We start from the raw sequence: 12447 nt of genomic DNA, 5'->3' as shown, positions 1-12447 counted from the left end.
TCGGAGGGTCGGTGTGGACTTGCTGGGCCGAAGGGCCTGTTTCCACACTGTAGGGAATCTAATCAAACCATTTTGAGAAGTCTAATAAGGGATGGATATACACAGTGAGTGGTAGGATACTAGGAAAGTACTGAGTAATAAAGGGATCTGGTGTATAGATCTCTGAAGGTGTCAGCACAAGCAGGCAGACGGTAAGAAAGGAAGTCTTGTTACAACTTTATAAAACATTAATAAGGCCGTGCAATTCCGGTCACCATATGATCAGAAGGTGTGGTTGCACTAGAGGGGATACAGACGAGATTCACCAGGATGTGGCCTGGGTTGAGCAGTCTCAGTTACGAGGAGAGATAAGTCTATGCTTTAGATGAGGAGCAAAGTGATCTACTGGAGAACGGAGAAATAATTTTTTCACCCAGAGGGTAGTGGAGGTTGGTACAGTAAGCTGTGGACCAAGTGCAGGTAAATGGAATGTATACAGTTTAGTGTTTGTTGTTGGCATAGACTTGATGGGCCAAAGGGCCTGTTACTGTGCTGTGTGACTCTATGTCTAATCAGCAAAGAAGCGAGATTGAAGAAATCTGATGGCTGCATTGTGAAGATGCAAAAAATGAGGGGATCATCCAATACTATCCCTCAAAATGGGTGCAGATAAACCCTTAAAATAATAGAGGAATTTATAGGGCTGTGGGGAAGTGAACTGGGCAGTGAGACTAGTTCTATCACTCTAGACCACAGATGCTTGTCCTTGAAAGTGGCTTCGCAGATCGACAGGGTGAAGGCAGCATTTGGCACACTTGCCTTCATCAGTCAGTGCACGGAGTACAGTAGTTGGAACTTCCTGTTATGGGTGTACACGGTGAACCCACATTTGGAGTACAGTATACAATCTGCTCAACCTGCTAGAGGAAGGAATAGTATTAAACTGAAAAAGGAGCAAAAATGATTTATAAGCATATTACCAAGACTGGAGAGGTTGGGTTATGAGGAGATGCAGAACTGGCTGTACTTTTTTCCCCTGTGCATGGGAGACTAAGGGGTGGCCTTAAAGAGTTTTATAAAATCACGACAGGCATGGATAAGGTGAATAGCCAAGGTCTTTTCCCCAGAAAAGGGGAGTCCAAAACTAAAGGTCATGGGTTGAAGATGAGAGGGGAAAGATTTAAAAGAGACCTTACTGCCACACTTTCACATCAAGAGTGGGGCATATATGGAACAAGCTGCCAGAGGCAGTGATAAAGGGGAGTACAGTTACAACATATAAAAGTTATTTGAACAACTGCATGTATAGGAAAGGTTTGAAAGGTATGGGCCAAATGCAGGCAAACAGGTCTAATTCAGTTTAGGAAATCTGGTCAGCATGGATGAATTGGGCTGAAGGGCCTGTTTCCATGCTGTGTGACTCTTATCACAGAGCTAGTACAGGTACTATGGGTACGTTTGTCTGTGCTGTGCAAGTCAGTGACACATAGGCTGCACCTTACCTTCTCCAAGGCTCCTTGGCTGATGGTCTGCGTTGGCAGGATTAGGGTGGCATCTCCTGAATGGACACCTGCATCTTCCACGTGCTCAGTGATGGCGTGAGCTAGGACCTGGCAAGGAAGGCACAAATATTAGCCAGCAATGGTCAGCCACCAACAACTGCAGCTGCTCTGGAACCTACAGCTTGCGCAAAAGTTTCCATCAATTTGACAAGAAGATTACTTCCGGTGACAGCAAAACCCTCACCCAAAATGTGGAAGATCCAGGCTGGGAAAAGGTGTGCAAGGAATGCAGGTCTTTGGACAAGGAATGGAACCGATGGAACGACACATTCCAGAACATGTGGTCTCACAAAACATTGCACATAAGGAATAAACACAATGACTCACATTTATAGAGCACCTTTCACAACCCCAAATGTTTTACACACAATGGAATATTTTCAAAATTATTTATCAAGTGCCGTCTTTGCCATGATGCAGGAAATTCAATCTGTGCACAGAAAGTGCCCACAAATAACAACGTGATAATGAGCAGCTATCGTATTGGTCTTGGTAATCTTGGATCGATGGTTAAAAAGTGTGGCCGGGATATCGATTTGTCAACAAAATAGTGTTCAGTGGCAGTTGGACTACCTGCTTAGGGGTGAAAATGTGTTGCTGGAAAAGCGCAGCAGGTCAGGCAGCATCCAAGGAACAGGAGATTCGACGTTTCGGGCATAAGCCCTTCTTCAGGATGCTGCCTGACCTGCTGCGCTTTTCCAGCAACACATTTTCAGCTCTGATCTCCAGCATCTGCAGTCCTCACTTTCTCCTACATGCTTAGGGGGCAGCCACAACCTCCTTTTAACACCTTGGGGATCTCCAAATCTCTGGCAGAATCGCAGGCTCCCTGCTGGGAGCTGAAGAACTCAGGACAAATCACTGTGCAGCAATCTGGTCAAACTGACAACTGCACAAGATCTCCCTCAAGCGCCCCTCAATACCCCCCTCGAATACCCCTCAAATGCCTCTCAACTGTCCTCAAGCTCCCTCACTTGCTTATTTGCCTCAAACAACAACCACGTTCCCCTTTGGAATCACCAATACTCTGTTTCCAACCAAACACCACCACCATTTCCACTTTTCCCCCCTCCCTTTGACTTCACCTACCTACCCACATATACCCCCACACTCTGAACAACAAACACTCTTCCCCACATCCCCCTCTGTCCAAAGCCCTGAATCTGCAGCCTCTATTCCTTGTACTATCAGTTAATGGGAACTGCTTTCCTTCATCTACCAAACCAAATCAATCAGTCATAACCATACATATCTATTAACTTGACTTCAACCCCAACAGAACACCACCAGTTCATCCACCAAACATTGTAGCTAAGTTCCCTCATCCAGAGAGCCAATCTAGTAAATCCCCTCTGCACTCTATGACCCTCACATTCTCCCTGAAGTGTGGTGACCAGAAATAGAAGCAAAATTTTAGTTGTGATCTATCAAGAGATCTATAAAGGGTAGACTATACTTTGCAGTTTTTGTACTCAATACTCCTACTAATAAAGTCCAAGATCCCATATCATTTACTAATCACTCTCTCAATATGTCCTTCACCTTTAAAGATTGATGCACATGTACTCCAGTCCCTCCTGCACACTTTCTGGCACTGTGCCATTCACTCTCAATCATGTCTCCTCCTTCCTGCCATAATGCACCACTTCACATGTCTCTGGTTCAAGCCGTACCCAGCAGCCTATTTTGCTAGCCTATCAATGTCCTGTTGCAGTCAATTGGCCTGATCAGTAAATAAACCTGCAAACGGGATCTCCTTCACCCCAATACTCTTACTGAGGTATTCAGTGTAGGCCGGTGATGGCACCTCCCCATTATGAGACACCGTTATTTTGCCTTGAGCTGCCTCAGCAAACTCTGTTTTCCAGCAGGCCTGCTGAGGCTGCGGAATGCCTGTTCTCTGTTGTGCCCAGAGTCCTGGCATTTGATTTCTCACCCTGGGTAGTGTGGTCATCACAGTGGGAGCCTCCAGAGGATTACACCACCATGTCTGTGGATCCTTGGTAGGACCGGTTTTAGAACAATAGGCCACAATGTAGTAATGGTATCTGCTCACTTTAGTGTCTGGTTTTGCAGCCAGTGCAGACATGAACAGGTGCCTGTACCAGTTAGGACATGACAGAGGCAGCTCAGACAGCTACATGTGATTAACACATTGACTCTGGAACACAAACTGAAGCTTGGCTCATTAAGCTTTCATCTTACCTTGCCCTCCTTGGAGACTGCATCAACCTCAACCTCGCGTGCTCCTTCAACAAACTTGGTGAGGACAACTGGATGTTCCTGCAGCCAATAAAAGATGTGGTTCAGTGTCAGGACAGTCACGTCTACTTCAGGGATTCCAAACATGTGTGTTTGTCATCAAGACTGGCTCTTTACTGCATTGATTAGGATGGTTGCTGATGACTACACAATGTTCAGCACTCTTCATAACTCAGTAAATCATGTGCAAATATAGCAATATCTAGACCATACCCAGGCTTGAGTTGACATGTGGCAAGTAATATTTGTGCCACACAAACACTGGATAATGACCATCTCAAACAAGAAACAATCGAACCAACTCCCATTGATATTCAATGGCGTTGTCAGCACTGAATTCCCCCATTAGAAATATTCTAGAGGTTACCATTGACCAGAAAAATCAAATGGACTCGCACTTAAACTACGACAGAGGCTAGAAATCTTGCAGCAAGTAATCCACCACCTGACTTCTCAAAGCCCATCCATGATGTACAAAGCACAGGTCAGGAGTTAGATGGAATACTCCCCACTTGCCTGGATGGGTGTAGCTCCAGCAGCACTCACAAAGGGACAAAACAGTCCTCTGGGATGAGTCTCCGGCCAGGGAAAGCAACTATTACTAGCTACCTGCTCAAGACCCAAAGCATTTCCTACATTTCAATGAGATCACCTCTCATTTTTCTGAACTCTAGACAGCTAGACTCAAAGCTCTTGTTGTTGGACAATACATGCACTCCCAGACAATGGGTTTCACTGCAACCTTGCTCCCATCAGAAATAGAGACAAAAACAGCACACAGTATTCCAAATGCAGTCCTACTACAGGACTACACAATTACAAGACTCTCTGACTCTTGTACTACAACCTCATGCTCTTTAACTTCCCAGTTCCTGACTGCACCTGCAAGTTACTTTCTTGTTAATCTTGTGGAAGGGCTTCCACATGCCTCTGTAGATTTCTCACTATTTAAATGAAAGTTTAAGGCATCATTGATGTTTGTACCAGCAGCCACTCTCTACCTGCATAGATCACTTGCAACAGTAGATCAGTTTTCCTAAGTAAGTAAAGTTGATAAAAAATATTTTGCATTTCAAATAGGTGCTTACCACTGCAGTACATCCAAACTGAACAAGATGAGAAATTACTCATGAATCGATGGGCCCTCAACAAACTGTACCAGCAGCAGAACAAGCCCAGTCAGGCAGCAGGGAATGAACGTACCTGAGAGACACGAGCTGCCTCAGCAAGGAATTTCTTCATCTCTGTCGCATCATGAGCCACATTCATCGCTGAACCACTGAGGGAGACCAAACAAAAGGTCGTGACTTTTCAGCAGTGTCTAGCTACCAAACAGTATTCACCTGACTACCCAGAAACCCCCACCCTCACCCACATACAAGTTCAGCACCACACACATGCACATGAACACAGATACATACACATACCCATACAACCAGCTTAGTTCCAATAACTCAGGAAGGTTTACACTACACAGAACAAGGCAACCTACTCGCTCAGCCTCACATCCAGAAGCATCCATTCCCTCTACCATTGATGCTCAATAGCAATATCTACAAGATACACTGCAGAAATTCACCTAAAATCCTTAGACAGCGCCTACATACCCATGACCTTCAGCATCTACACAGCCAAGGGCAGCAGATACATGGGATCATCATCAGCTGCAAATGGCCCTCTAAACCACTCACCATCCGGATTAGGGAACATGTTACCATTCCACTGCTACTGGGTCAAAATCCTGGAATTCGCTCCCTAAGGGCATTGCAGGTCTACCTACAGCACAGTCTGCAACAGTTCAACAAGACAGATCACCATCACTTTGGAATCAAAAACATACAGTGCAGAAGAAGCCCTGCAGCCCATCATGTCTGCACATTCCCACAGCAGACTGATAGTCTCAAATGTTGACGTTTCAAGTGCTCAAGGAGAAATTGAGGTCTGCAGATGCTGGAGATCAGAGCTGAAAATGTGTTGCTGGAAAAGTGCAGCAGGTCAGTCAGCATCCAAGGAACAGGAGATTCGACGTTTCGGGCATAAGCCCTTCTTCAGGAATGGGGAAAGTGTGTCCAGCAGGCTAAGATAAAAGGTAGGGAGGAGGGACTTGGGGGATGGGCGTTATCTTAGCCTGCTGGACACACTTTCCCCATTCCTGAAGAAGGGCTTATGCCCGAAACGTCGAATCTCCTGTTCCTTGGATGCTGACTGACCTGCTGCGCTCTTCCAGCAACACATTTTCAGCTTATTTTCCAACAAGTCAACTGTTGCTCCTTTCTCTAGTATGTATATCCACATATTGAAACAAAATTTTTTTGTATCAACTTAAATTCCTCCCTATCCAAACCCTTAATACAATGACAGGCCCAAAATCCCCAACCATTATTACCTTGGTATTCCGAGGTAACTGACCTCTCCTTACGTATTTGTTTCTCAACGTCCCACTAACTTATTCCCTTTCTTATTTCTCTGTTCCATCCATATAATTTCACTGAACTGTCTCCCAGAAATATCCTCCCTCCATAATGTTATCCCTGAGCAAAAACACTACTCCCATTCCTCTCTTGCCTCCATTTCTGTCCTTCCTATATCATCTATATCCTGGAACATTAAGCTGCCAGTCCTGTCTATCCCCGACCTATGTTTCTGTAATGATATCCTAGTCCCATATTCCTAATTTTGCCCTTTGACCTGCTCCCCTTAGCTATTGTACTAGCCTCAGCATAACCTGATGCCTAGTTTCCTACATTCTCATCCCTTTCCCAACCTGTGCCATTGGTACAATGACCCCTTGCTGCTTGCTCTCTCTTTACAAAATACTCTGCATCCTCTCCAAAGCATCCTTGAACCTGACAAAGGAGGCAATACGCCACATCCTGATGTCTCGCTGATAGCCACAGAAATGTCTGTTTGTGCCCCAAACTAGAGTCTTTAAATAACATCCTTTTTTTTAATCCTTCTGCCAAAATGCCAATTTTACATTTCCCATATCATAATCCATTCGCTACATTTTTGCTCATTTACTTAACCGGTGTAGCTTCCTTGGGTCCTCTTCACAATCCTGCCTAATTTTGTCTAATCAACAAATTAAGTAATCATATCTTTGGTTCCTTCATCCAAGTTATTTATTTAAATAATGCCGGAGGGCATGAATAGAAATCCCAAAGTCAACTGTACTTTTCGCATAATATGTTCATATTTAAACTGCATACTGTTTAAAAGTGGGCAACATTACCCAACTCGTAAAATGGCCACTGATCACATGATCACATTTTCCAGAATCATCTGAATTCCTTACTTTGTAGAGACAGTCCAGCTAGCTCCGGACAAAGGGACACCTCAAAATTAGCCAATGTTAAAATGGCTGTTTATACTTTAACCTCTGTACGTCACTATGGAATTCCCGATGGTGGGGGGAGGCAAGACCACACTGTTAGTTGAAAGACATTCCGATTATAGACCATCTGTACCAGAAATGCATGTCTTTGTCACACAACGGAATTGTTTAAACATGCTGGGATTTTACATCAGTTGCTGTTTAACCTCCAGAGGGAAGGAGGACTCATGATTGAGGTCACTCTCTGTCTCAGAGGCTCCATCTCTGTCTCCAAGTTGGAGACAGGTCGCCTGCAAGAAAGAAAACAACTAGGCCCATCTCGATGAGAAAATGATTATTGGACATTGACCTCTGGGAGTTTGTGACTCACCTGGGGTAAGTTTTTATTTTATCAATACTGCTGGACTTGCCAAAATCAGTCATTTGTAACAGTTCCCCTGTCCTGCCTGCCTTAATTTCCTGTGTGTGTTTTGTGTATGTGGTTAGCGTAGTGAAGTACTTTGCTCACATTTTAAATGTCTCAGTAACAAATCCTGACTTTGTTTTCATCTTACATGTTTTTACTGTGTGTTTCTTTCAAAAGTTGGAATCCAGAAACCGGGGCTTGGGAAACACACCCTTGGCCCTAGTTCAGCAAGGGACAGAGTGAAAAGGGAAAGGCATAAACCAAACAATAAGTCACTGTGTTGGACTGAGGAAGGGACAAGCCATCATAACTGTAATCCTCCCTATTCCTGCTTTGTATATGACAATTGGAAAATCTTGAGGCCCCATGACTTACGAACCATAAAAATGACTAATTTAGAGCATAGAGACGTACAGCACAGAAACAGACCCTTTGGTCCAAACCGTCCATGCCAGATATCCCAACCCAATCTTGTCCCACCTGCCAGCATCCGACCCATATCCCTCCAAACCCTTCCTATTCATATACCTGTCCAGATGCCTTTTAAATGTTGCAATTGTATCAGCCTCCACCACATCCTCTGGCAGCTCATTCCATGCCCGTACCACCCTCTGCGTGAAAAAGTTGCCCCTTAGGTCTCTTTTATATCTTTCCCCTCTCACCCTAAACCCATGCCCTCTAGTTCTGGACTCCCCGACCCCACGGAAAAGACTTTGTCTATTTATCCTATCCATGCTCTTCATGATTTTGTAAACCTCTATAAGGTCAACCCCCAGCCTCCGACGTTCCAGGGAAAACAGCCCCAGCCTGTTAAGCTTCTCCCTATAGCTCAAATCCTCCAACATCCTTGTAAAACTTTTCTGAACCCTTTCAAGTTTCACAACTGTCTGTCTCCTTTGTTTTGTTGGAGACAAGAAACATCAGAAGCTGGAATGCAACGTAGACAGGCAGGAGGCTGGAAGAACTCAGCAAGCCAGGCTGCATCAGGAGGTGGAGAAGTCAATGTTTCAGGTGTAATCCTTCTTCAGGACTGTGTGTGTGTGTGTGTGTTGCAGATAAAGGGGGAGGCAGGGGCAGGGTGGTGAAGTGGGGATAGGGGAAGACAGAGGGTACGACCTGATTGGTAAATGGGAGAAATGAATCCAGTTGGTGGCAAGGAGCAGTGGGAGAGGGAGGGGCTGGGAAGAGAATCGGGGGATGGGGAGGAAGGTTATTGGAAATTGGAGAACTCAAATGTTGAGACCTCTGGCCTTCAGGGTGCCCAGGCGGAAGATGTGGTGTTGTTCCTCCAACGGGTGCCGTGATTTGTTTTAGCAATGGAGGAGGCCAAGGATGGTCATGACAGAAAGGGAGTAGTTGGGGGGAAATGAACTGGGCCCTGACTGGGAGTTCCAGTGGACCACTGCAGACCCAGTTGTAATGCTTGGTGAACTGTTCCCTAAGCTTACGTTCGGTCTGCCCACTATAAGAAGATCACTTCCCCTTCCCCTGCAACCAGAAAACAATGTAAAACCTGCCAATACACCACACCCCCCATCTCTAACCAGAGCCCCAAACAGTCCTTCCAGGTGAGACAGAGGTTCACCTGTCTCTCTTTCAACCTAGTTTACCGCACTGGGTGCTCCCGATGTGGTCTTCTCTGCACAGGGAAGACCTCCCAGTCACCGCCCATTTTAATTCCCGCAATCACTTCCTTTCCAACATGACTATCCTTGGCCTCCTTCATTGCTGAAACAAACCACAGCACCTATTGGAGGAACAGCACCTCATCTTCCGTCTGGGCACCCTACAGCCCGAAGGACTCAACACCGGAGTTCTCCAATTTTAAAACCTTCCTTCCCCATCCCCCGACTCCCTTCCCAGACCGTCCCCCTCACTGCCACTGCTCCCTGCCACCAACTGGACTAATTCCTCCCACTGACCAACCAGACTGTACGCTCTACCTGTCTTCACCTATCCCCACCTCACCACCCTGCCCAACCTCTCCTTTCATCTGCAGCACCTCCCGCACCCACCCACCCCAGTCCTAAAGAAGGGTTACACCCAGAATGTCGACTTCTCCACCTCCTGATGCTGTCTGGCTTGCTGTGTTCTTCCAGCCTCCTGCCTGTCTACTTTATTTTGTTAGCCAGCTACCCTTCTATCTGTGCCAATATGTTGGTCCCTATACTACGTGCTCTTATTTTCTGCAATAATCTTTGATGTGGCACCTTATTAAATGCCTTCTGGAAGTCCAAATACAGTCCATCTTCTGGTTCCCCATTGTTCACAGCACACTTTACTTATTCAAAGAACTCCCAGGAATTGATCAAACATGATTTCCCTTTCAAAAGGCCGTGCTGACTCTGTCCAATTACTTTTCACTTTTCTAAATGCCCTAATACAACAACTTTAATAACACCATCTAACATTTTCCCAATGGCAAATGTTAAGCTAACTGGCCAATACTACCCTACCCTTCATGAATAAAGAAGGTAGGAATATTGGAACAAAGGAACAATGGCAGGACATTGAGCCTACACTGCCATTTAATTACCTGCCCTTCCCAAACATCACGGGGCGGCACGGTGGCTCAGTGGTTAGCACTGCTGCCTCACAGCACCAGGGTCCCAGGTTCAATTCCAACCTTGGGCATCTGTCTGTGTGGAGTTTGCACATTCTCCCCATGTCTGCGTGGGTTTTCTCCGGGTGCTCCGGTTTCCTCTTACAGTCAGGTGAATTGGCCATGCTAAATAGCCCATAGTTTTAGGTGCATTAATCAAAGGAAAATGGGTCTGGGTGGGATACTCTTCAGAGGATCGGTGTGAACTTGTTGGGCCGAAGGGCCTGTTTCCACACTGTAGGGTATCTATCTGTCTATAATCAGTCCTTCACCCTGGTAACAATGCAGCCATGCCTCTATATCAGCAACTGTAATTTTGTTTATCTCCATTTGTGCTTTTAAATCATTGATCATGTTGTGAATGCTGGGGTTTGCACTCAGGTAGAGTGCCCTTAACTTTGACTTTTTAATATCATTCTAACTTTTGAAGCTCAGCAAGGTTTTGCTTCTTTCTGCTCTCCCAAGCATCTTTTAAATTTCTGTTACAAAAACTTTACTCCCTTCTAATTTGGATCACCCGGCATGTTTTCATCGCCCGACAAGTTAGGTTAAACTAGCCCAACAGCTCTCGTAATTAGATTAGATTACTTACAGTGTGGAAACAGGCCCTTCGGCCCAACAAGTCCACACCGACCCGCCAAAGCGCCACCCACCCATACCCCTACATTTACCCCTTACCTAACACTACGGGCAATTTAGCATGGCCAATTCACCTGACCCGCACATCTTTGTGACTGTGGGAGGAAACCGGAGCACCCGGAGGAAACCCACGCAGACACGGGGAGAACGTGCAAACTCCACACAGTCAGTCGCCTGAGGCGGGAATTGAACCCAGGCCCCTGGCGCTGTGAGGCAGCAGTGCTAACCACTGTGCCACCGTGCCACCCACCGTGCCACCCACCCAATTCTCCCCAAGGTTATCAGAGGTGTAATCTATTCTGGTGCCTGGAACATATTGCCAGCAGAGATAGTAGGGGCAGGCACAGCAGATTCATTTAAGGTGCGCCTGGACAGATACACGAGTAGGTGGGGAGCAGAGGGATACAGATGCTTAGGAATTGGGCGACAGGCTTAGACAGTGGATTTGGATCGGCTCAGGTTGGAGGGCTGTTCCTGGGCTGTAAAGTTTCTTTGTTATCCAGCTTGTACAGGTCCCACAGAGTTACATTTGCTACTTTTCTTAATCTAGAGAATTTAAAATATAAAACCAACACATGAATTACCTGAACTAGTCAATTCCACTAGGAACCAGGGATGAAATTCATCAAAATCAGCAAACTTGTCAGCTATAGCTCCAGCAATTTGCTCAATATCACTTCCAGCTTGAGTCCCTCCTGATCTTCCATTTCCTGATGTACAGCTATTTCTGGGATGTTACTTATATTCTCTCTAGTGAAGACTGGTGCAAAGTATCTGTTCAGTTGCCATCACTAATTCCCCAGACTCACTCACTATAAGCACTCATGTTGACTTCCTTTCTCTTGACACTGGACTCTTTAAATATCTAAAGAAACTCTTCCTCTGTCTCTATATTCCTACCTAGCTTTCTCTTGTACTCCAATTTTCCCTCTATTTCACAAGTCAGAGATTGGATATTTACTGTTTGATACAAACTAAACCTGGTTCTTCTCACAGATGTCAGTGGATCCCCAACTAATTCCTGATACATTCATTCAGACTGTGAATAAAAGGTAGGAAAAGCCTTTGCATGGCTCAAATAATGATCAGTACTATTAACTACTACGTTTCACAATTAATATTTCTAGATTTTCAAACCTAAAGCCAGCCAAATATCACCAAATACAGCCATACACATATCCTATTAAAAGCTATATGAAAAGCCGAATATACAGACATTTCCACACTCAACAACAGCATAAGCTCAGCGAATTACAAACAAGATAATCACTTGTCACTAACCAGTCATCTCTTCAAAGCCACTTCATCCCACTCTTTGCTCCAAAAGATCACAAGATAACAGAACAGAATTAGGCCAGTCAGCCCATCAAGACTGATCTTCCATCTGACCATGGCTGATATATTTCTCAACCCCATTCATTTGCCTTCGCCCCATAACATCTGACCCTGTGACTGACCGAGAACCTATCTCCATTTTAAACACACTCAATGACTTGGCCTCCGCAGCCCACTGCAGCAATGAGTTCCACAAAGTATCCACTCTCTAACTGAAGTATTTGCTCCTCACCTTATGGGTGGCACGGTGGCTCAGTGGTTAGCACTGCTGCCTCACAGCCACCACCGTCCCAGGTTCCATTCCAGCCTTGGGTGACGTCCGTGTGGA

General features: G+C 45.5%; 1 protein-coding gene across 1 annotated transcript in view; it reads right to left on the bottom strand.

Moving 5' to 3' along the window:
- The window catches only part of cps1 (carbamoyl-phosphate synthase 1, mitochondrial), a 183387-nt gene that overhangs the window by 18740 nt on the left and 152200 nt on the right, over positions 1 to 12447 (bottom strand). The window contains exons 28-30 of the mRNA XM_060827706.1: positions 5007 to 5082; positions 3747 to 3824; positions 1482 to 1589 (exon numbers count right to left, since the gene is read on the bottom strand). Coding sequence (XP_060683689.1) covers positions 1482 to 1589; positions 3747 to 3824; positions 5007 to 5082 — 262 coding nt within the window. The remainder of the gene's footprint in view (positions 1 to 1481; positions 1590 to 3746; positions 3825 to 5006; positions 5083 to 12447) is intronic.

Source organism: Hemiscyllium ocellatum, chromosome 7 (assembly GCF_020745735.1).
Source record: "Hemiscyllium ocellatum isolate sHemOce1 chromosome 7, sHemOce1.pat.X.cur, whole genome shotgun sequence".
Taxonomy (NCBI): domain Eukaryota; kingdom Metazoa; phylum Chordata; class Chondrichthyes; order Orectolobiformes; family Hemiscylliidae; genus Hemiscyllium; species Hemiscyllium ocellatum.
Note: the sequence above shows the minus strand (reverse complement) of the source record. Positions and strands in the feature narration are given on the sequence as shown.